The sequence below is a fragment of the Chiloscyllium plagiosum genome, chromosome 10 (assembly GCF_004010195.1).
Source record: "Chiloscyllium plagiosum isolate BGI_BamShark_2017 chromosome 10, ASM401019v2, whole genome shotgun sequence".
In the NCBI taxonomy this organism is placed as follows: Eukaryota; Metazoa; Chordata; class Chondrichthyes; order Orectolobiformes; family Hemiscylliidae; genus Chiloscyllium; species Chiloscyllium plagiosum.
Window position 1 is genome coordinate 27,709,326 of NC_057719.1, and position 24,909 is coordinate 27,734,234.

The 24,909-nt window shown below is 41.9% G+C and overlaps 1 protein-coding gene across 1 annotated transcript in view; it reads right to left on the minus strand.

Moving 5' to 3' along the window:
- The window catches only part of syt16 (synaptotagmin XVI), a 183,338-nt gene extending 165,396 nt beyond the window's left edge, over positions 1-17,942 (minus strand). Inside the window, exon 1 of the mRNA XM_043697225.1 lies at positions 17,817-17,942. Coding sequence (XP_043553160.1) covers positions 17,817-17,829 — 13 coding nt within the window. The 5' untranslated portion in view covers positions 17,830-17,942. The remainder of the gene's footprint in view (positions 1-17,816) is intronic.
- Between the last annotated feature and the right edge of the window lie 6,967 nt (positions 17,943-24,909).

Below are 24,909 nucleotides of genomic sequence, written 5' to 3' on the forward strand. Positions count from 1 at the left end.
ACCTACCAGCCTTTCCTTTCACCCTGACAGGAATATACTTTCTCTGGATGCTTCTTATCTCATTTCTGAAGTCTTCCCATTTTCCAGCTGTCCCTTTACCTGCGAACATCTGCCTCCAATCAGCTTTTGAGAGTTCTTGCCTAATACCGTCAAAATTGGCCTTTCTCCAATTTAGAACTTCAACTTTTAGATCTGGTCTATCCTTTTCCATCACTATTTTAAAACGAATAGAATTATGGTCGCTGGTCCCAAAGTGCTCCCCCATTGACACCTCAGTCACCTGCCCTGCATTGTTTCCCAAGAGTTTAGCACCTTCTCTAGTAGATACATCCACAAACTGAATCAGAAAATTGTCTTGTACAAACTTAACAAATTCCTCTCCATCTAAATCCTTAACACTCTGGCAGTACCAGTCTATGTTTGGAAAGTTAAATCCTCTACCATAATCACCCTATGATTCTTACAGATAGCTGAGATCTCCTTACAAGTTTGTTTCTTAATTTCCCTGACTATTAGGGGGTATAATATAATCCTAATAAGGTGATCATCCCTTTCTTATTTCTCAGTTCCACCCAAATAATTTCCCTGGATGTACTTCCAGGAATATCCTCCCCAAGTACAGCTGTAATGCTATCCCTTATCAAAAATGCCACACACCCTCCTCTCTTGCCTCCCTTTCTATCCTTCCTGTAGCATTTGTAACCTGGAACATTAAGTTGCCAGTCCTGCCCATCCCTGAGCCATGTTTCTGTAATTGCTATGATATCCAGTCCCATATTCCTAACCATGCCCAGAGTTTATCTGCTTTCCCTGTTCAGCCCCTTGCATTGAAATAAATGCAGTTTAATTTATTAGTCCTACCTCGTCCCTGCCTGTTTGACTTGCTTCTGTTCTCAACTGTACCAGTCTCAGATTGATCTCTTTCCTCAGTATTTCCCTGGGTCCCACCCCACCAGCTTACTAGTTTAAATCCTCCCAAGCTGCTCTAGCAAATCTCCCTGCCAGTGTATTAGTCCCCTTCCAATTTAGGTGCAATCAGTCCTTCTTGTACAGGTCACTTCTACCCCAAAAGAGATCTGCAGTTTCAGATTCCTCATCAAAATCCACACAACTGAAGTAAATCTAAAACCTGAGTGAGTAAAGCTCAACATGCCAGAAGAGATCTACAGCATTTTGCAGGTTATTAAGCATTGACAACAGATCTTAATTGATTGCAAAGACTTGGTGGAGAAACTGAGAATCCAACTAATGCAGAAGGTCCTGAAAAATGGAATGAAAGGCAATCAAGAAATTATTCTTGGAGGAGCTGGCAACTCAAAACAAGTGAAAGTAGAAGAGATAGTCATCAGAACAGCAGAGAAAGATTGTAAAAAGGATAAAAGAATGGAACAAGAAAATAATAGGATTTGAAGATGGCTGAAGTCGAAGACACATGCTCACAATCAAAGTATCATAATGGTCACAATATAATACCTAATATAGGCAGAAATACACAGTCTTTCACACAAAAGACTGACACACTAAAGCTCTTAAATCAAATGAATTGTTTTATAATGCACAATGCAGACTTACATCAACAGTGCCTACAATTTAGTGAAGTATTTCATTGGCTCCTTAGGGCAGCTTTGCAGTTCTGAAAGATGCTGTGGAGCAGCATTTCTTTTGAGTCCTAGCTATCTTTTACGAGGTTAAAATCTACGTGCTATTTCTAACAACACAAGGTATAAAGCTCAACCTATTTTGAAATCATACTGATGAAAATTGCACACCTCGCTGATACTTTTAGAACAGCACTTTTCCCAATGTCAATATAAACAGAGCAGACGAAACGGTATCTCTCTGGAGAGAAACAATGTTAACCTTTTACAGTTGCAAACCACTTATCAGACATAACTCCATCAGTTCTGAACAAAGGCTACAGACTGAAAACTCTGTTTACCTTCTCCACACAAAACGCTGCTTCAAATGGAGCTTTGTTTTACTATCTGAAATCAAGTAACAGAGGTCAGTGTACTGACAGTGAGAGGACTTGGCCTGGATCCTGAAAGATACCGGAAGAAGGGCTTATGCCCGAAACGTCGATTCTCCTTGGATGCTGCCTGATCTGCTGCACTTTTCCAGCAACACATTTTTCAGTCCTGAAAGATACCGACAGGTATGAAACCAGTGCAACAAGAATTGCCTAAAGAAGTTCTTGCCTAATTTGTCAGCATGTAAACATGTACATAGAACTTAGAACAGTACAGCACAGAACAGGCCCTTCAGCCCACGATGTTGTGCCGACCATTGATCCTCATGTAAGGTAAACCTAATATACGAACCCTCAAATTTCTGTGACCATATGCATGTCCAGCAGTCTCTTAAATATCCCCAATGACCTCGCTTCCACAACTGCTGCTGGCAACGCATTTCATGCTCTCACAACTCTCTGTGTAAAGCTCATGGCCAATGGTGTGTAAGGGCAAAGAACAAGCAGCAGTTTTCACTTGAATCAAATGCCAGGAACCCGGCAGGGTTAGCCACTCTGCACCTTGAAAGTCGGCGGTGAAAGCTGATATTGCCCGCCATAGCTATGGAATACTCCATGGTATCTCAAGCTGGCTGGCGAACAGGACTTCGACACCCTCCTGCCTTACAAAGCAATAAAAACAAGGACTGCAGATGGCTGGAAACCAGAGTCTAGATTAGAGTGGTGCTGGAAAAGCACAGCAGGTCAGGCAGCATCCGAGGAGCAGGAAAAAAAAACATCGACATTTCGGGCAAAAGCCCTACAAAGCAATCAGACTGTCCAGCAGCCCTATCAGCCCAGGTTAGAGCAGTAGCCAACACTGCAATCCCCAGAGAGGTTGAGCTAACAGAGGCCAGACTTCAGGTAAGTCTGGCGTATTGATGGGACCAGGCTAATAGACACCAGGGAGGGAGCAGAATGTTTATTCTGGGGTGGGGAAGCAGTGAGGCAGACAGAAAGAGTAACATGGGGGGAAAAGGTGGGGCTCTTCCAGGAGCATGGTGACACCCAGAAAGAGGATCTTCCCAACACCACCATCCCCCAAACTTGCCCAATAAAAACTGCCAGGCATACACAGCTACCATGTTTCCCCCCCACCCCTTACCATGGGTAAAATAGGGGCCAGGGCAGGAGCAGGCACTTTTGTGGTCATTAACTGGATAATAAAAGGCATTCCTCTGTAAAACGGGAGGAGAGATCAGGATGGGCAGGCAGGTAGTGTACAGGCCACAGCTTTTTATAATCGAGCACAGTTCCCCCAACTAATCCCATCTTCAAATCCACTTCAGGGAAAGTAAAGTTCTACCAGTGGGAAAATTTCCCACGTCAAATGGTCTGTTGCTTTATGCTCACTTTTTTAAAGCAGTTGGCCTCATTATATCTTTTTCCTATGATAAAAAATGATTAAACATTCACAATATTATTAAGACATCCTGCAGAATGAAGCCTAGTTTATTCCAAAGTTGTGAGCTAGCTAGATAGTCACAATTGATGACAAACCAGTTAAAAGTATCACAATAATGTTCTGAACCTTTGGATAGACATTTAAAAAAGCCACTTTCTACCTAAATATATTTTGAATATATTCTGCATCCTGTAATGAGAAAGGTGTCAAAAGAAAATTAATATCAAGTAAATTTAAAATGTTTAGTTTGAAGAATACAAATTCCATACCTTCTGAAATAAATTGTGGGAAAACAATCTGTGGAGAGCTGAAGCTCATCTTGATAACTCTGCCTTTCTGTAGATGGTCCTATTCAGAAGGGATTTCAGGACAGCAACCATTCATTTCACAGATGCAAACAAAAGCCAAACTTCAAATCAGAGTTACACTGGAGGAGCAATGCTGCAGGTAAACAACGTTAAATTCACGGGAAGAAAAGCAGTAAATCCTTTCCACAGACCTCCAATGGTCACAATATTGTATTGTTTAATCTCGGCAGAAAATCAGTCTTTCACACAAAAAAACTGACACACTAAAGCTCTTAAATCAAATGAATTGTTTTATAATGCACAATGCAGACTTACATCAATAGTGCCTACAATTTAGTGAAGTATTTCATTGGCTCCTTAGGGCAGCTTTGCAGTTCTGAAAGATGCTGTGGAGCAGCATTTCTTTTGAGTCCTAGCTATCTTTTACACGGTTAGAATCGACGTGCTATTTCTAACAACACAAGGTATAAAGCTCATCCTATTTTGAAATCATCCTGATGAAAATTGCACACTGCACTGATGATTTTAGAACTGCACTTTTCCCAATATCACTATATATAGAGCAGACAAAACAGTATCTGTCTGGAGAGAAACAGAAAAGTTAAGACCTTTCATCAGGTATGATTTCATCAGTTCTGATAAACAGACCCAGAACTGTTTATCTGTCTCCACACAAACTGCTGCTTAAATGGAGCTTTGTTTTACTACAGCAGGATGGATATCAAGATTCATCATGATTTGAAGGATGTGTAGCATACACCAGAACATGAAGGGACCCCAGCCCTTACCATCAGCTATCCAGGGAGTAGCTGAGGACCAGGTACATTGGTGGCAACGGTGGTGGTGGGGGGGGGTAAGAAAGATAGAGGCAATCTTGACAGTGCCTTCACCCCAAAGAGGAATCTTCATGAAGAACTCATCCATTGCATTAGCCACCACCCAATTCCAATTTGACCAGCACTTCCGGACCACTATTTCGTCACTGCATTCACATGGCCACAATGGAAAAGTAATAGAAACCAAAAAAAAATACCCCTAACCAAATTTAATCAATAGAATAAACCATACTGCAAAAAAAGTCAATCATCCTTCTCTAATCCTTTAATGCCTGACTTTGAGATGCCCTTTCCTATCCTAATGGATCAAATGTTGTACTATCCCAGAGACCCAAAGCTGGCAGCTGGAGGATGACTTTCTGTGGAAGCGGGTGCAGATCGCATTAAAGGGGGATCTCAAGCAAACCTGGGCCTAGAAGGCCTGGCTTCAGACTGTTCCACTTTTGCACAGAGGACAGCATTTTTTGTTGAGTAGATGACAAGTGTGAGATTGTTATCCTGGAGAGAGGACATGGAGCAGTTTAATCTAGAAGCACAATAACAGCGGTCTGAGCACTCAGTCAGAGTGGTTACTGCTTGTACAAAATTTAGAGCAGGCGTTGCCCTTCGAGCATTTAGTAACATCACTGCTGATCTGATTGTAACCTCCTAACAGTATTCCTTCCTGGCCCCTTCATCTCCTTTCTTAATAAGGATTGATCTATTTCTGCCTTAAGAATATTCAATAACGTTGCTTCCATTACCTTTTGAGGGAGACAGGCATGCATAATCACCCCATCAAATTTAAAGCTAATTATAACATAAACAAAAAGCGAGAAACTCAGGAAGTCTGACAGCATCAGTGGAGAGAAAGCAGAGTTAACATTTTGAGTCCAGGAACACAAATCATTTTCTAAGTTTTCTTTGAAATTTGATTTCAGTTACAATGCCCCATTGGGAATGACAAATTCTAATCTAGTTTTATGTAATCCACTGTTTTTATTAAGTTAAAATAAGAGAGGATTGGGAACAACACACTACTACAGTCACCAGTCACTGTTGGATGGTAACCAGAACATACCATAAGGTTGGTCTAATTTGTTTGGTCTGCCATTCAAACGTAGTTGTTAAATTTTTTCCAACTCCATTCTCCACACTTCTCCCTGTTACCATTGATCCCCTTACTAATCAAGCACCTACAGATTTCTGTCTTAAATACACTCAATGGCTTGATCTCCACAGATTCAATAGCCTTTGGCTGAATAAATTCCTCTTCATCTCACTTCTAAACTGTTGTCCCTTCACAGCAAGACTGCTGCTCATGGCTCCATTACATACATACTTTGTTTCCTGCTGCTTCTGCCCAGGTTGCTGTCACCAGCGGGAAGCACCATCTGGGAAAGTGGTGCCAGCCTCTGCCTTTCTCTAAATGATCCAGCTGCCCAGCTGTTATGTGCCTCTACGGCTGCCATGGCAAGGTTGGGAACATCCTGTTCTCCGATTCCCAGTGCTGACTGAGGGATAAATATTGGCCAGTACAGATAACTCCCCTCCTCTCTTCCACACAATGGTGCCAAGGAATCTTTTATTTCCACCTGATGGGGCAGAATGAGACTCCGTTTAAACACTTCATCCAAAAGATATGCCCTTTGACAGTATTGCACTCTCTCAATACTGCACGAGAGCATCAGCTTTGATTGTAATGCCCAAGTCCTGATGTGGGATTTGAATCCACAACATTCTAACTCAAAGAATTATCAACTGTATTACAGCTACCATTTCAACAAATCTTTGAGCAATTCTGTGATTCTTGTTCTGTTACAGCTGAGGTGGTGAGAGGGGAAAGAATCAATGACACTTTAATTCTCTAGTGTGGGTGTGCGAGTCCGAGTGCGAGTGCAAGTGCGTGTGTGAGAGCATGTGAGCAAGTGAGTGAGTACGTGAACGCGAGTGTGTGAGCGTGTCTGTATGTGAAAGTGTGAGCGAGTGATAGAGCATGTGAGCCTGTGAGTGAACGAGCTGAATGTGGATTTTATCTAAACTACATTTTTAAGTGGCTGCAGCTGGGAGATGGGTACTAATGTGGCACCACTTATTGCAAAGTGGTTCTAGTTATAGGAAGAGATGATGGAATTCAGCCTGGAGGTGGGTGTCAAAGCTCTCAAATCTTGCAGGAACACTGCTTATACATTATTGATAGTAATGAAATAAATAAGGTACATTAAGCACCAATACTGTTACAATTTTATCATAAAAAAAGCTTTGTATGGAAAACAACAGATAATTTGTTTTATTCACTTGTGAGATGTGGGTGTCGCTGGCAGGCCAGTATTCATTGCCTGTCCCTGGTTACCTCTGAGAAGGTGATGGTGAGCTGCCTTCTTGAACCGCTGCAGTCCATGTGCTGCGGGTGCAGCCACAAAGCTGTTAGGGAGCAAATTCCAGGATTTTGATCCAGTGACACTTAAGGAATGGCAAGATATTTCTAAGTCAGGATGGTGAGTGGCTTGGACAGGAACTTGAAGATGGTGGTGTTCCCTTGTCCTTCTAGATGGAAGTGGTCCTTCTAGTTTGGAAGGGGTTGTCTGATCTAAAGACACTTGGTAAATTCTGCAGTGCAGCATGTAGATGGCACACACTGCTGCTCCTGAGCGTCAGTGGTGAAGGGAATGAATGTTTGTCGAATCGGGGAGATGCTTTGTGCTGAATGGTACCATGCTTCATGAGTGTTTTTGAAGCTGCACTCTTCCAGAAAACTCTGGAGTATTCCATCACACTCCTGACTGGTAGCTCATAGATAGTGGACAGGCTTTGGGTAGTTAGGAGATGAGATACTCACAGGCAGTATTCCCAGCCTCTGATCTGCTCTTGTAGCCACGATTTTGTATGGATAGTCTAGTTCAGTTTCTGGTCAATGGTAATCCTCACTTTTGCCAATGAGGTACTATTATATGTCTTTTTTTTAAATGTTGTTATGTCAGTTACAAATTAACACAGACTGGAACAACAGCTTCTGGAGATAAAACAACCCTGAAGGACAGAGAGAGCACAAAAGAAGTCAAACTGGGAAAAAAAATTAACAAAAAAGGTTGTGTAACATTGGTTCATATTTATAAAGGAGTTAATCCATGAAAAACATATGTAAACAGTAATGAGATGCCATTTATAAAGAAAGCGGATCAATTTATTTCAATAAAGATGGAGTATATAAACCATTAAAAGGAAAGATGTTGAAATGGATTGTATAGTGAACTTGGGGAAAGATTATGAATGTGTCACAACTGTTTGAGTACACAATATATTGCATATTTTGTAAGCAAAGCCATTCTGTCTTTATAATGGTAATCTTACAAAATGCCTCCCAAAGTCACATGACCAACCTTGCTCGTTTCAGTTAGTATTGGGACTAGACAGTCCTTAGCTCACGAAAGAAGTCGCAAGAGACCTTTTCGATTTCAATTAACATTTTTCTTGGAAAATGTGAGCAAATTCCTTGGAAATAGTGCCCCTAAAGGTGAGATTTGTTATCCTATCCCTGACAACGACAGCCATCCAAACTAATGGCAAAGACAGTTAAATATTCAATTCCCAACTAAAAGACAGAATGGATATATAGTCTGTGTCCTCGGCCCAGGCAACCCAAAACTAATACAGAAGCTTAACTTGCCAGTTTTGGGACAGCAGCCATGTTTAAGTTTTGATCTCTACATCTATGAACACACCATTGTGTGTGAGTGCAGAAATCTTGAAGACCATGAGATGAGATTTCTTGACACTGCTTCTTAAACAGGGAGACAGAGGATGGTAAACTTACAAAAGGATTGAATGAAGATAAGGACAATAACCTACAGTGCTGTAAAAGGCAAAACAAAATGAGCCTTCACCCTCTCCCTACCAGAACATACAGTCACCGAGATCCACAGCACAGCTCTGCAGCCCATCACATCTGAGACAGTCAAAAACAAGCACCTAATTCTAATCTACAGTGAGTTCTGAATTCCCACACTCCTCTGGGTAAAAAAAGATTTTCCTTACATCTCCAATAAAACTTCTGCTGCTTACCTTAAATCTATGTCTCTAATTATTGCTCCCTCCACCAAGTGGAAAAGTTTCTTCCTAATTACCCTGTCTATGCCCCTTGTATTAATACATCTCAATCATATCCCCTGGCAATCAGTCTCCTTTGCTCTAAAGGTAAGCAACCACAAGCAAGTAACAGGCCAGCAAGAGACTTATCTTTTTTTTCATTTTCATGAGAGACTTTTAACTTTTCTCTCAAAGTTCATGAGCAATGTTTGATAATGTTTTATACAAACCTAAAACAAGGACTATTTGAACAAAGGACTATTCACATCTCAGGTGAACCATAACCACAACCCAGGGACACCTCGGAGTAGGGAGAGAGATGCCATCGACCTTTTGTTGTTGCAAGTCTGATCCAAAGGTATACTTAAAAAACAGAGTTAAAACCATCCCACTTTGAATTCAATTAGCCAATTTAAAAAGGACAGGTCACTGTGGGCCCAACGCACTTAGATTCTGAAAGAAACCTTTGGAAGAGGCTGTACAGGCTCCAGTATCAAAATTCAGAACAACAACAAGGTTCCAGAACTCTGACTCATGGCAAACTAGAACTCCAATCATCAAAAATTGAAACAACTTGACATCAGTGTCAGGGAAAATACCAGAGTCTTCAAGGGATCACATTTTTTCAAGAGCAAGAGTCCATAAACATTCTTCTCTTCAGATATTGTCCCTCTCTAGTGGGAATCTGCTACCATTACCACTCTCTTCAAAAAAAGAGGACCTTTGACCCCTCCATACTTACAAAGTAACACCCCATCATCCTTTGTCTAGAGGCCTTGAACACATTGTTCCCTCCCAACTAAATGCTTCTCCTCAATCCATAACAATCAAACATATTTTAAATTATATCTTGCTTTTTGGAAAATTTCCCATTATTTCTCCTTTTGTTTTCTCTGTACGAGAATGCATAACCTTGATTCTGAACTGCAGCAGTGACAGTGATGTGAATTCTCTTGTTGTCTACTGTTAAACCATTCTCAGGTACCTCGGTCTGAAGGCAGTCAACCTGCTTCATGACTTCCATTCTGCAAAGCCAAAGGTTTCAGGGTTTTGAAGTGTTGCGCTTTCGATCTGAATGAATTCAACATTCTCACTCTTGTCCATGATTTAGGTCATTGTCCATTGTTTGCTGAACATAAAGCAATACCTAAAAGGGAGGGGAGTATGAAACTCATGCAACGATCTGAACTGAGGCAGGTCAATTTGCAAAGACAAAATGTTCATGTTCAAGATTTAGTTGTTTGAGGAGTTTTGTTTATGCTTAAGGTCAGTCTCTCATAGAACCCCTATAGCATGGAAACAGGCCTTTCAGCCCTACAAGTCCGCACTGTCCTCCAAAGAGTATCCCACCCAAACCCATTCCTCTACATTTACCCCTAACCTACACATCCCTGAACACTATGGGCAATTTAGCTTGGCTTCATCTAACCTGCACATCTTTGGATTGTGGGAGGAAACTGGAGCACCCGGAGGAAACCCGCACGGACACAAGGGGAACGTGCAGTCATCCGAGGCTGGAATCGAACCCAGGTCCCTGGCACTGTGAAGCTGCAGTGCTAACCACTGAGCCACCGTGCCACCTCTGCTTTCATATTTGAATACATCAAGTGTGATAAGGTTCATTTTTAAACAAAAAGACCGAAAACCAAAGAAGATACATGCATTCCAGAGGTCAGTTTGTTGCCCCTTTCATACAAGTGATATTTTTGCAGTTTACTCATGTTAAAAATATACCACAAGCCTGTGCTCAATTGCAAGCTAGACTGATGGGATTAAAGGTACTTCCTTTCTGTACTTCATCATGTTTCTGAATGCAAAGATGTGAAAAATAAACTGACGACAATCCTGTCAAAATTGTCAGTCTTGCAAACAAAGTTAGCATGCCAAAAAAAACGTTAGTTAAGGATGAGGAATTTGAAATTAAAGGTACACTGCTGCAAGGTATGTAAACAGCTTCATTTTGTAAATAAACGACTGGTACAATGAGCTTTGAAAAGCAATTTCTAACAGAAGCCTTCCTCCTGCCATTGCTTGCTGTGACTCAGGATCCCTACTCTGACATAGTTGTATCACATTTACAGTAGAGGAAGATAGTGGGCCAAGACAGTGCGCAATTCATTTGTCTGTTTTCACTGGGTCCTTTTCCTCAATCAGATGAGCTATTTGGTCCTCACCTCTTCAAATGAAGCTGCAAACAGTCAACCTTCAGAGATCATTGAAACCAGAAGTTGCTGATGGCAATGTCCGCCATCTTCATATTTCACCAGGGGCCGTTATCGGGGGAGGTAGGTCACGCCAGTGGTCATTCCACCGCACAGGCGTTGTTAGTTTAACAATGAGTATGTGCTCATGGATACACCTGGACCTCAGACTTGGTGACATTGGCCTTGCCCCAAGTTGTCAGGATATGTGGCTGAGACAGCAAAAATGAAAACAGTCAGCTTTTTCTCATACCTAGCACATATTACCCAGCTCTCACCTGTAGAAGAGCACACCAAGGATGCAGGCTTGATACAACACTCTCAGTTTGGTTCTCTCAGTCAGGTTGCTGTTGCCTCACACATTCAGAGCAGCTGCAACCCTTACAGTGCATGCACTGATCAGCTATAACCCTTACAGTGCATACTCTGATCAGCTATAACCCTTACAGTACATACTCTGATCAGCTACAACCCTTACAGTGCATGCACTGATCAGCTACAACCCTTACAGTGCATGCACTGATCAACTACAACCCTTACAGTACATACTCTGATCAGCTACAACCCTTACAGTACATACTCTGATCAGCTACAACCCTTACAGTGCATGCACTGATCTCAGCATTATGTGGCAGATCATTAGTAACAAAAAACAGAAAATTGCTGGAGAAACACAGCAGGTCTGGCAACATCCTTCTTCAGAACTGACTGTCACTAGGCAAAGGTGGGGTTGGGGGTTTAGGGTTAATAGACCCAAAATTTTAATTCTGCTTTCTCTCCACAGATGCTGCCACACTTGCTGAGTTCTTCCAGCAACATCTGTTCTTGCTTTTGATTTCTAGTATCTGCAGTTCTCTCTGTTTATTTTTTTGACAGATTGCGAGTGATTGTGGAGAAGAGAATGTGAAGCTATCAACAGTCTCTGGAATCACAATGACTGTGCTGACAACAGCAGCCTGGCAACCTCATGTTGCATGGTATTTACCTTCCTGATACTGATGGACAAACCAAACCATGATATTTTTGTTGTTTCATATATGAATAGTTTGCAGCATCTGTGTAGATCACTCTCTAATGGGGACCAGGAACATTGTTGTCATGGATCTCAAACAAGCAAAACAGAACAGTTTACTGTCAGTTCTGGGGAACAAGAGGATACCTTGTGTTAGAAAGCCTGAAAGCATATGACAACTAAAATAGAAGAACCAAAAGTAAAAAGATAAAATGCTGGTGCCAGAACACAATTCTTGTTTGATCCTACTGCCAATCTCAAATCATAATTTGATGTTTGTCCTTATTAACCACTTTATCTTAGAAAGAGGTGAGCTTTGGTGGGCAACCAATTTACTCCAGCAGATCGATGAAGGAAATACATAATGAACTCCTTTGTTCACAACATTTCTCTTGATCTTCACAGTGCAGCAGACATGCATGTCACTTGTAGATTGTCTACTTCTGATAACAGTGGGATTCAGGGTGGCTGTGTTTAGTAGTGAGATGCTTTGACAGTTATTGCAATTACTGTGGACATTCTTGCTCTTGTACAAGGTCTCTGCCATCATGGTTTCTCCTGGGGCACTACAGTCTGCCTCCATCAGAGGAAACAGTTCATGCTGTAGGAATGCTGGCTCCACTGCTTAAGGAGTTCAGATGGTAGAACATCAGCATCTGAAGCATTACCCATGGCAAGTGAGTCAATAGCTCTGCAAACCTCCTCCTCCACTATGGTCTCTATGTCCAGCTCTGCCATGATAGGCAGTCATTCTATAGTATCCTCCTTCTGCTACAATGCTATTGCCAGAGCACAACTCAAAAAGAGAGAACCAATTCTGCCCTACCTCTATAATATAGTCAAGGAGGACCATACTTCCCTTTGCTCTCAATTGAGTAGCTTTTCTGCCAATGGATTGGTCATCCTTTTGATCACTTCATCTCCCTAACGTTCTGGGTTGAAGGACATCCAGATATTCTAGCAGAGTTGATGCACTGTTTAGACTTTATGTTAGGCAGCTTTTATTGAACTCAGACATTTTTATGCTAATGAGCATGAACTGCTTGGTTTCAAAGTGATAAGTTCCATCACAATGATTTTAGCTCCAGACTAGTCAGCAATGTTCTGCTCTTCCCTCCCATATGTTGGGAATATTGACTTGTTGCATCCTGAGGGATGTTCTTTTTCACTTTAGAATTAGAATTAGAATCCCCACAGTGTGGAAACAGGCCCTTCGGCCCAACAAGTCCACACTGACCCTTCGGAGAGTAACCGACCCAGGCCAATTCCCCTATCCTATATTTACCCCTGACTAATGCACCTAACCTTCACTTCCCTGAACACTATGGGCAATTTAGCATGCACCTAACCTGCACATCTTTGGACTGTGGGAGGAAGCTAGAGCACCCAGAGGAAACCCACACAAACATGGGGAAAATGTGCAAACTCCACACAGACAGTCACCCGAGGCTGGAATCGAACCTGGGTCCCTGGCACTGTGGGGCAGCAGTGCTAACTACTCAGCCTCTGCACCATGTGGGAATGCTGGACAGCACCTATTCAATTGAGTTACAGAACTGTTGATTTTTATTTGGCGAGGCACTGAGGAAGACAGTATTGCTGCTTTGAATGAAATAATTCTAAGAATTGCATTCTCGTCCTACTCCATGCAGGCAGTGGTCTGCCTATCAGTTAGTGCTGAGGTACCCTGCATCTTTGGCGAATAGAGTTTAGAGATTAACATCATTGTCAATCAGATCCTACTGGTATCCACAGTCTGATTCTAAACCACTGCAGAATACCCATGGCATTGTTTGTTAAAAACTCAAATAATTCCTAATCATTGTCAATTATTTCCCCAAACCACAATGTCCAAGGCAGGAAGGACATATCTCCTTTATACATTGAACTCCCCCAAAGGGTAATCATACTCTGAGTTAGGGATTCAACATCATTTGCCTAAGGGTACACAGAATAGATTTTCATGAAGTTAATGGGTTCAGTGAGTTGAGAAGGAAATGTAGAGAGTGAGAGAGAGCAAGAGAGAGAGTGTGTGTGCGCGCGCGCACCCGCGCGCTCGTGTGTGCATGTGAGAAATCGGTTCTGTAATGAGTCCTGTAGTCTTGCAGTTGTTTTGACCTTTTTAGATGATTCGACTGGGACATTTGGGATAATAGTTAATCTCTGGATAGCAATTAAGCAAACACTTAAATGGCCTCACTGTGTTACATTATCTTGGTAAAGATCGATGGAATTGGTAAACTCACAGGAATACACTGTTACAAAATGCCCTTTGCCATTCAAATAGATTCTGGCTAAGCTTACAAATAATTGGAATCCCTGAAGAAGGGCTCATGCCCGAAACGTCGATTCTCCTGCTCCTTGGATGCTGCCTGGCCTACTGCACTTTTCCAGCAACACATTTTCGGCTCTGATCTCCAGCATCTGCAGTCCTCACTATCTCCTCCAAAATGATTGGAATGTCAAGCAATGAATCAGGAAGCAGACAGTCCAAAATAAATGCAACGATTTTTTATTGTTCCTTTGGTTGAGCTCTAAGCAATCCCACTCTTGACTGACGTGTGGTTAACTAACACTGCTTTAATGTTAGCAGGCTGAACTCTATTCCAACTAGCTGAACTGTCAAAGGATTTGGATCTAAACTGTTAACTGTTGGTGACAACATACTATTCTGACGATCATTAATGTGTGCAATTCTCTTCTTCAAGATGTAGCTGAGGCTGGGTCATTGAATTTACTCAAAGTATTTAGATTGATGTTTATGAACTAGAGACCAAGGGTTGTGAGGGCAGGCAGGAAAGTGGAGTTGAGACCACAATCAAATCAAATCAGATCAGTTCAGTTCAGATCTTACTTAATGACAAATAATTATATGGACTACTCTTGCTCCAAGTCCTTAGGTTTCTACATTTGTAGATTTAGGAAAGTGACTGGAACACACAGCTTTATTTTCAACTCATGCAAGAATTGAAAAGCTCATAATAAGAAAGTTTTACAATGTAATAAGTGACCTTCTGTAATACTAAATCAAAGTATAGGTAGATAAACAGTTTGATATATTCAACTATGCTAACTTTTCCTTGCACTACTTTTCAAAAAAGACAAGAATCTATTTCCATTTTGTTTTACTGGAATTGCAAACCTTCATATTTACTAAGACCATGCTTGAATGGCTTGTCTTCTCTCGACTCAGCATTTTGCTATTGACCTCGACTACATTAACAATGGAACTAAAGACATTTCCCAAGCAGAGAAAGCAAATGAGGGGAAATGGAAGGTAAGTTATGATAAATACCTATCCACATATCACAAGTTACTTTTATATACATGTACTTGGATCGCTAAACAGATTTCAATATTCTATCAAATGTTGGGATCTTAACAAAGATTGAATATGTATAACACAAGCAAAAGGTAACTTGAAGCATGGCAAATTAATAAAAATGCAAGAAAGCAAAGGGTAGTTATTGAGGTTGAAGGCAGATCCAACAATGTTCCACAAGAATTTGTGCTGTGGCCACTGTTATTCATAACGTATATAAATGAGCTACATTTAGTAACTCATAACAGCATTAAAAATTGCAAATGATGCTAAATTGTGGAGTACAGCTAACACTGAAGAAAAATGCAATATACAAAATGACAATCCAAAATGAGCACATGGGGCAGTTAAGTGGCAAATGAACTTCTATTTCACATATTGTAGAAGACAAGTTTTTCAGGAAAAATAAAAAATTCACATAAATGTAAGTTCTTGAAAACTTATTCACCTTATGAATCATTAGAAGTTTAGCATCTAAACTCAAGGGGTCTTCAACCCGGGAATCATCTCATTGTTTTATTTCCTACATTAGTCTAACTGGCTGAGGCAGTAGTTGTAGATCCGCTAAGAAAAATTACAGAAGAAAGAGAAGAGGCTAACAAAGATAACTCAAAGACAAAGATTAAAACAACCCAATACATCAAAACCAACTGAACTATTTAGTACTCCAACTGATCTGCTGCAGGAGACATCATATGTTTACAACTGAGAACCAAAGTTAGAAAGTTGATCGAAAAATATAGATCCTGAAATGTGCAAAATGGAGTTTCACTCGCACTGTTCTGCAGTCACTGTATTGTTTAGATTTGATTTTTTTTACATTTATTTTCATTGCCAATGGTTATGAACCTTTTGAACAGTACTGATCGGATTACAAATATAGTTATATGGCACACTGAGTTTTGTTAAATGCTTACATTCTTCCAAAAGAACCATTATCCTCACAATAACCATCATTCGAGTTACTTTTTAATAAGCCATCTCAGTCTACGTTGATGGCACTATGCTCAAACTCAGACTCTACTCCTTTCCTCAGTCTCAGTCCTTCAGCAGACAGGTTTCTTCCATCATTTTGCCCACAAAAACACTAATCCACACTATTACCAGTGAGGTGTGACTTTTCCAATGCCTTCTGTACTGCAGTATCATCCTCCATGCTGTAAGGAATCTAATCGAATCTAATCTAAAATAGATATAGTCTAGTATATCACAGTCTGCTTTCACATCCGTAATCACCATCCGGCCCTCATTCCCCAGAGAAGTGATCACTATTTTGCATGTAATTTCAAATAGGATCGCCCTTGCCTTATCTCCATAATCTTCTCCAACAGTAGCTCCTACTTACACCCTCCTCCTCTATCACTCACTAAATTCTCTGCTGTGGCATTACCTGGTCGTTCCCTCAGCTTGGGAACTTTCCCCTCAGATACTGGACCATGGCACTACCAAAAGTGAGCAAGGGCAAACCAGAAGAGGCTCTGCCAAACAATTTCAATCTTGTCTTATGGCAGCCTTTGAGAGCTTCTTAAAATCACTAGCTCAACAGTGACTTTCCAAAGATCTTTTTTCTCACTCCCACACAAAGTGGCTTACAACTTAGCGCACAGAGAAAGGCCATTGATTTTATGCTGCGAATTAACCTCCTCCCACTCAGGTTATCGGCAGCGGGGAAGTATATATACACATCCTTCTGTTCTCTTTGCTCTAATGACCAGCTTCCCCTTAAAAGCATCTGCCCTGTTCACCTCTGGTAGTGCATGCCGAGATAGAGTGGAAAAGTTAGGAACTCGCTCACACTTAGCAAGAATGTAGCAACATTCTGAGATCACCTAGACTTTATTGGATATCTGAACAGGATTGCATTGCAAACATCTTGCTCAAGTCCTGTCACTTTTTTTCCCCCTAATTTGTGAATTTCCTGTCGTGATCCTAAACAATTCAAAACTCCGAGAGATTAAATTGACAGCTGGCCAGGAGACCTACCGTCTAAGTAAACTGACGTTAGCTGAAAACAAAGGTATGTTTACTTATACTCTGCGGTAGTTTTATTTTGAGCTATTTTAGCCCTCTCCCGCCCCTCTGAAAAATGTTAAGCTTCTGTAATAGGTCGTTCCACCGACAACAAGAGCGGAAAGGTAAAGGGACCACACGCCATTCTCACTTCTCACCAGGTTTGGAATTCAGAAGCTGAACAGGCTGGCCGCACATAGGTACCACCCATACCTCACTGCATTGTAATAACAGAAAGCTTCTTTCTTCGTAGCCCGAGGTCTGCCCAGCGGTGCAGCTAACTCACTTGTTTTCATCGCCATTTCAAACATAACATTTTTTTGGTGCTCCACTATCTATAATATTAAATCAAATTGGTGGCCCAGCCAACCAGTTCCCAAAGCGACTCGCAACCCCCCCCAAAATAAAACACACACCCGCCCAACATGCAATCGCTTAGGAACACTTGGGTATTCAAATACAATAAAATAAACATAACATTGATACCAGCCCAGTAAAGCTGACTGTCTGATAGTCACTGCATTCTTCAAAGTGTTTCCGAGAATCCAGCACCTATTGGATCTGAGCACTTGCTCTAATTGCATCCTAATGGATGTAACCAAGCCCCAGCCCGCTTTCTGTTTAACATCGATTGACGCTGCACACTTACTATCTGTCGCCATAATCTGGTCACGTCCGCTGCAGAGTTAACCCGGCCAGCCCTCCCGGTGGAAATTCCTCAGGCAAATCCCAAACATGCAACACAACAGCTGCTTTCCACTCGCCTCCTCTAGCAGCACTGCGATCCCTGCAATATCTCTAACTCCTCCTCCTCCTCTTCCAGCCAGCGCCAATCCCTATCGTCAACTCGCTTTCCTCTCTTCATGAATCTTCTCGTGTGATGAATAGTAAAACCAGCGCTATTATGCCACAGTGGTAGTGTCCCTACCTCTGAGCCAAGCAAGGCCCATTCAAGTTCCGCCTGTTCCAGGGGTGTGTCATAACCTGTCTGATCAGGTTGAATTGAATTTATTGTCACTTGTACCAAGGCACAGCAAAAACCTTTGTTTTGCCAGCGATACAGGCAGATCACAGAGTTAAGTGTCATAGATAAGTAAATAATAGGTAAACAGTGGCAAAAACAAAAACACAGGTAAGAGTTTGTGAGTCCATTCAGTATTCTAACAACAGTAGGGTAGAAAATGTTTCGAAACCGGCTGGTGCAAGTGTTCAGACTTCTGTACCTTCTCCCCGATGGTAGAGGTTGTAGAAAAACATTGCCAGGGTGGGATGGGTCTTTGAGAATGCTGGTGGCCTATCCTTGACAGCGGGCCTGGTAGATGGACTCTATAGATGGGAAGTTGGCCTTTGTAATTGTCCGGGCCAAGTTCACCACTCTCTGTAACCATCTCTGATCTTGAATGGTACAGTTGCCATACCAGATAGTGATACATCTGGACAGAATGCTCTCGATAGCGCACCTATAAAAGTTGGCAAGAGTATTACCTCAGCTGCCTGAGGAAGAAGAGACATTATTGGGCCTTTGTAACCAGTGCGTCCACATGAAGAGTCCAAGAAAGCTTGTTGTGAATAACCACTCCCAGGAGTTTGACACACTCCACCCGTTGCATCTCTGTGCTGTTAATGTCTAGGGGGACATGAGTAACATCTCACCGAAAGTCAATAATGAGTTCTTTGGTTTTGCCGGCATTGAGAGCTAGGTTGTTCTCAGTCCACCATTCTTCCAGGTCTTTCACCTCCTGTCTGTTTCGTTGCCATCTGAGATTTGACCGATTATGGTGGTGTCATTAGCGAACTTGTAAATGGCGTTAGTCTGGTATTTGGCAATGCAATCATGGGTATACAGTAAGTACAGTAGAGGGCTGAGTACGCATTCCTTGGGGGGCTCCAGTGTTGAGTGTTAATGAGGATGAAATATTGCCCCCAGTCTTCACTGATTGTGGCCTGTCGGTCAGGAAACTGAGGATCCAGTTGCAGAGAGTGGGGCTTAGTCCGAGATCACTAAGTTTAGTACTCAGTCTCGAGGGGATAACAGTGTTGAAGGGTGAACTGTAGTCAATGAGTAGGATTCTTACGTAGCTGTTCTTGGTGTCAAGATGTTCTAGGGAGGAGTGAAAGGCGAGTGATATGGCATCTGACATGGATCTGTTGATCCAATAGGTACATTGGAGTGGGTCAAGAGTAGTGGGGAGGCTGGAGTTGATTAATGCCATGACCGGAGCAGAAAGTGAGGACTGCAGTTGCTGGAGATCAGAGCTGAAAATGTGTTTCTGAAAAAGCGCAGCAGGTCAGGCAGCATCCAAGGAACAGGAGAATCGACGTTTCGGGCATAAGCCCTTCTTCAGAAATCATTCCTGAAGAAGGGCTTATGCCCAAAACGTCGATTCTCCTGTTCCTTGCATGCTGCCTGACCTGCTGCGCTTTTCCAGCAACACATTTTCAGCTAATGCCATGACCGGTCTTTCAAACCACTTCCTGACCACTGAAGTTGGGGCCACTGGGCAGTAGTCATTGAGACATGCTGCATGAGCCTTCTCAGGCACAGGGATGATGTTGGCTCTTTTGAGGCAGGGACAGTGTCCTGCTGCAGCGAGAGGGTGAAGATGTCCGAGAAGACCTCTGCCAGTTGATCTGCACATGCCCTTAGTGCATGGCCTGGTACTCCGTCTGGTCCTTGGATTCACATGAAGGAAAACTGATCTGACCTCTGATACAGTGACTGTTGGGATAGGTTTATCAGGACTTAATGGAATAGGTGTTACCTCTCCACCAAAGTTCCGCTCAAAGCGAGCATAGACGGTGTTGACACGATCTGGGAGTGTTGTGTCATCGTCTGCAATCTTGCAATGTCTCTTTTTAGATCCTGTGATGTCATTAAGTCCTTTCCATAGTCGCCTGGTGTCTGTCTCTAGTTTGGATCAGTATTGGTCCTTGGCTATCTTAATAGCACTGCCAAGGCCATACTTGGATTCCTTATATTTGAATGGGTCTCCTGATCTGAAGGACTCAAGCCTGGTTTTTAGCAGGTTCTGTATGTCCTGATTCATCCAGGGTTTCCTGTTAGGGAACACCTGGATTGATTTCCTCGGTGTGCAGTCCTCCACACACTTGCTGATAAAGACTGTGATGGTGGTGGCATCCTCGTCCAAGGTACCTGTGGACTGTTTGAACATGGTAGACAGCACCGGAGTTGACCCTCTGCCTCCTCTGACCAGCAGTGGACCTGTATCCACGAAGGGGTCTCCTGCTTGAGCTTTTGCCTGTAAGCGAGAAGAAGAAACATATCATTGTGGTTGGAGTTCCCGAAATGAGGGCAGGGGATGGAGTGGTCGACATCTTTCACAGTGGTGTAGCAGTGGTCTAAAATGTTCAGGCCCCTGGTGGGGCAGGTAATGTTCTGGTGGTACTTGGACAACTCCTTCCTTAGATTGGCTTGATTGAAGTTGCCAGTTACAATAAACAAGGCCTCGGGGTTTTCCATCTCCAGGGTTAATTAGAAAGATCTGAATGAAGGCTGGAGTTTGAGATGGTCATTTAGAGTTATACAGCATAGAAACAGACCCTTTGCCCACCATGGCCCACCAGGTCTATGCCAACCAAAAATAACAAGCTACATTAATCCTATTTACCTGCACTTAGTCCATAGCCCAACATACCCTGGCACTTTCAGTGCTCATCTAGATGCTTCTCAAATGTTACCTCTCAGGCAGCACATTCCATATTTCTACCAGCCTCTGGTTGAAAACTTTTTTTCTCTCCGTTCTCCTCTAAGCCTTATTCTCCACCTTAAACCTATGCTCTCTAGCCTTCGACATGTCTGCCACGCGGGAAAGATTCTTACGATCTACTCAGTGTGTGCCTCTCATAATTTTAGTATACCTCAATGAGAAGCCCCCCCCCCACCCCCCTCCGCCTCAGCACTGGTCAGGTTGCACATCCACCCTGAAGCCCCACTCTCATCTCTCAGGCTGACAAGACCTCAAACCTATTGGAAAATCACAGACAATGAGCCTCCACCCTTTACCTGCCTTGCTCACAGTCACACCCTCCTGTCTCTGATCACTGAGTATATCAGAAGACCCTATCCTATATGGTGTTGCTGCGTCCTATTACAAAGAATACATTGTGGATTCAGCCTTCAGTAAACTCTGAAACGAAGGTGCAGACAAATTTACCTTGGACCGTAATAGTATCTAGGAGCTCCCACATGCAGCAGCCTTGACACATCACCTGAACTGCCATCCTTGATGAGTTTAATTATGTTACTCACTTTTGATGTATTTTATATATTTTGTTAATGTTACCATAACTTATCTACTATGTTAAATCTTATGAATTGAAAAGAACTTAACCACTTACTAGAGAATAACCAAACAGCTAGCCCCTTTCTCAGTAGTATAGCATGAACAATTTCAATGAATCTAGCTGTCTCTGGCAGCCTGCCAGGAAGTCTTTTTCTCACCTGGTGCTCTAGATGATGCTGACTGCCTGTCTTAGGGTCCGTCTCTCACTTGCTCCTCTGGATAAAATCAACAGAGATTTACAAATGACATAGTGAGAGGAGCAGTACAGCTTTAATACACAGTTACATTATAAATCTTGCAAAACATTACAATTAACTTTTCAATCCTAACATCAGTTGCTTCTGACAGATGAACCTGCATTGGCAATGCAATCATGTGTTGTAAACCCGTCACATCCACTGGTCAGTGGCTGGGGGAAGCCTCATTTTCCAAGCACAGCACCATATTTCTGAACAGTCCTCTGACTCCAATTGCTTCACAGCAGTAATACATTAGCTCAGCACAGTTTTAGGTTGGTAAAAACAATGACTGCAGATGCTGGAAACCAGATTCTGGATTAGTGGTGCTGGAAGAGCACAGCAGTTCAGGCAGCATCCGAGGACAGGCAAAATCCGAGGACAGGCAAAATCGACGTTTCGGGCAAAAGCCCTTCACAGTTTTAGGTTGTCCTGGGAATGTGAAAAAAATTAAATCATTCCTTTTATTCAAAAGACCCATTAAAATGATTTGATTAGATGGTTGGATGAGGAGAATCTCACAGGCTGCCAAATACCCATCTGTTGGCTAGAGAAATTCCATTCTCTAGTAACTTATTCATGACAATGGTTCCCAGTTGCCTTCCTGAACACACATTGACACCTGCAGCAATAAAAAATAAAGAACTGCAGATGCTGGAAATCAGAAACAAAAACAGAAATTTCTGGAAAAACTCAGCAGGTCTGGCAGCATCTGTGAAGAGAAATCAGATTTAACATTTCAGATCCAATGACTCTCCTTCAGAACCTTTCTTCAGCTCTGACCTGAACATTAAGTCTACTTTCTCTTGATACCTATGGCATTGTGTTCCAGGTGAACACTGTCTGACCAGCTCCAAAGTTTTCACTTGAAACTCCTTCTAACATCTTGAACTCCTGCAGAAAAACAAAGTCTCATCCCATGGTCAGACTCTATTTCACTTCCCAGTTCCTCGCACTCTGTTAGAATGATTCCCTTCACCTTGCAAATGCAAATACAGATGTTGACAATGTATAATATATTTATTTCTCAAAAGAAAAAGAACTATTATCCAACTTCACACTTTAATTTATTTTACTGAGAGTTCAGATATATTCAAGACTGGAAGCTGTTTCACTCCCACATCTTTAATTTCATCCCTAACGATTAGCATGGATAGAGAACTGGTTGGCTGACAGGAAATGGAGAATAGGAACATTCACAATATATATAATAAAGAGTAAGCATTTTAGGACTGAGAAGAGGAGACATTTCTTCACCCGGAGACTGGTGAGCCTGTAGAGTTCACTACCACAGAAACCATAGAAATGTCCAAATTAGGTGGACTTTTTCGAGTTGGTGATCAGGTGTGGAGATGACAGTAATGCAGTTTTATAGATTTCAGCAAAGCTTTTGCCAAGGACAATGGAGGACTGATAAAGAAGCTAAAGATAATGGGATAAAGGGAAACTTGGCAAATTGGATCCAAACCTGGCTATGTTACAGTTTTCCAAGAACTATTACAAATTTCAGAAAAAAGGTTCAACCTCTGTCCCAACGACAGTCCTACAGACACTGAAATCCCAGTGAAGAGCCACCCATCTTTCTACAGTAAAGAAGACAACTGAAACAAGTGTATTTAGTTTCTGGAGCTTTCTTCTTACAGACTTTTAAGCACAGACCAAACACTTGGGCTTTCCAGAAACTTAGCTTCCAGTAAGTTTCTGACTAGCATTCTTCCTAATGTAACATGTCAGCCTTTATTCTCTAGTAAAAAGAAGGCATGACTGCATTTATTGCAGGGAGATTTGAGTACAAAAAAGAAAGAGTAAGGAAGTCTTGCTATAGTTGTACAGGACCTTGGTGTGACTGCATCTCGTGGACTAGGTGCAGTTTTGGTTGCCGCATTTATGGAAAGATAACTTGGATATCACAATAGCTAGCCATATATTAAAGTTTGCTGTTGACACAAAAATTGATGGCACAGGTCAGTAGTGATGAAGTGAGTATAAAATGACAAGGGACATTATTAGGATAACTGAGTGGGCAAAACATTGGCAGCTGAATTGCAACACAGCCAAATAGGATGTCATCCATTTTGGGCCACCAAAAGATAGTACTAAGTTTCATTTAAATGGTAGGAATAGAGGATATCCAAATAAATTTAGGCATTCCTGTTCACAGATCACTAAAATGAAGTAATACAGCACAAGCAAAAACAAAAATGCTTTATAAGAAGGCTAGATAATAATGAGAAGTAAATTTTGCTACAGGCGCACAGTACTCAACTTTTCTGAGAGCTCTGTATGCAGTTTTGAGAACTGCACCTTGGAAAGAGTTAAGACAGAATACAATTCAGCTTCACCAGTATGTTACCCAAATCTGAAGATTCAGATTATCAAGAGAGATTTCATAAATGAGATTTGTATTGGAATGCAGAAAGTTAAAAATGCATTTGATTGACTGCACTAAGATTTTGAATGAAATGCTAAAGAAGATAAACTTTTCCTTTGATGGGGGAATCTAAGATGAGGAACGGAAACTTAAAATCAGTGCAAGGCTATTCAGAGGTTGGGAAGAACTTTCTGTGAAGGGCATGGTGGCAACGTGGAACTCTGTACCGTAAAAACAATGGATGCTCAGTCAGTTCCTAATTTGAAACTGATATGGATAGTTGTTTCCAGAAGACAAGGTTAGGCAGCCAAGGATGGTGTACTCCAGTTTCCACAAGATCCTGTGTGTCTCAAGTCCAGTGCTGGAATCCAGTACAGTCGGTTCTGCTATACCATGCGTTCCTTCAACATGAATTGGTTATAATGCGATTGAACAATATAGACCATTAATTGTAGAACATGAACCTTCCTTACCTGTATTGGCTATAACTTGATTCTGGTCCCATTGGTTTTAATGGTGTTTCTATTACGTGATTTTCTTATAACACGGGATCGCACGGGAACGGAACTATCACATTATATCAGAACAGACTGTATGTGTAACTGCTGAAAGTGGATCGTGATTTCATTCTACAGTGTTCTCTCATCCATGATGAACTTGTTTCCCCATATCTAGGAAAATTTGGTCCACATGCCCTTGGGACAGTTCAGGAAAACAGAGGAAGATCCCTCGTCAGAACTGTATAATTAATTTTCATTTAAAGAATGTGACTGTGAGTGAGATATAGCAAAGCCGATTGTGATCTGAAATACACACTAAGTTCCACTTGAA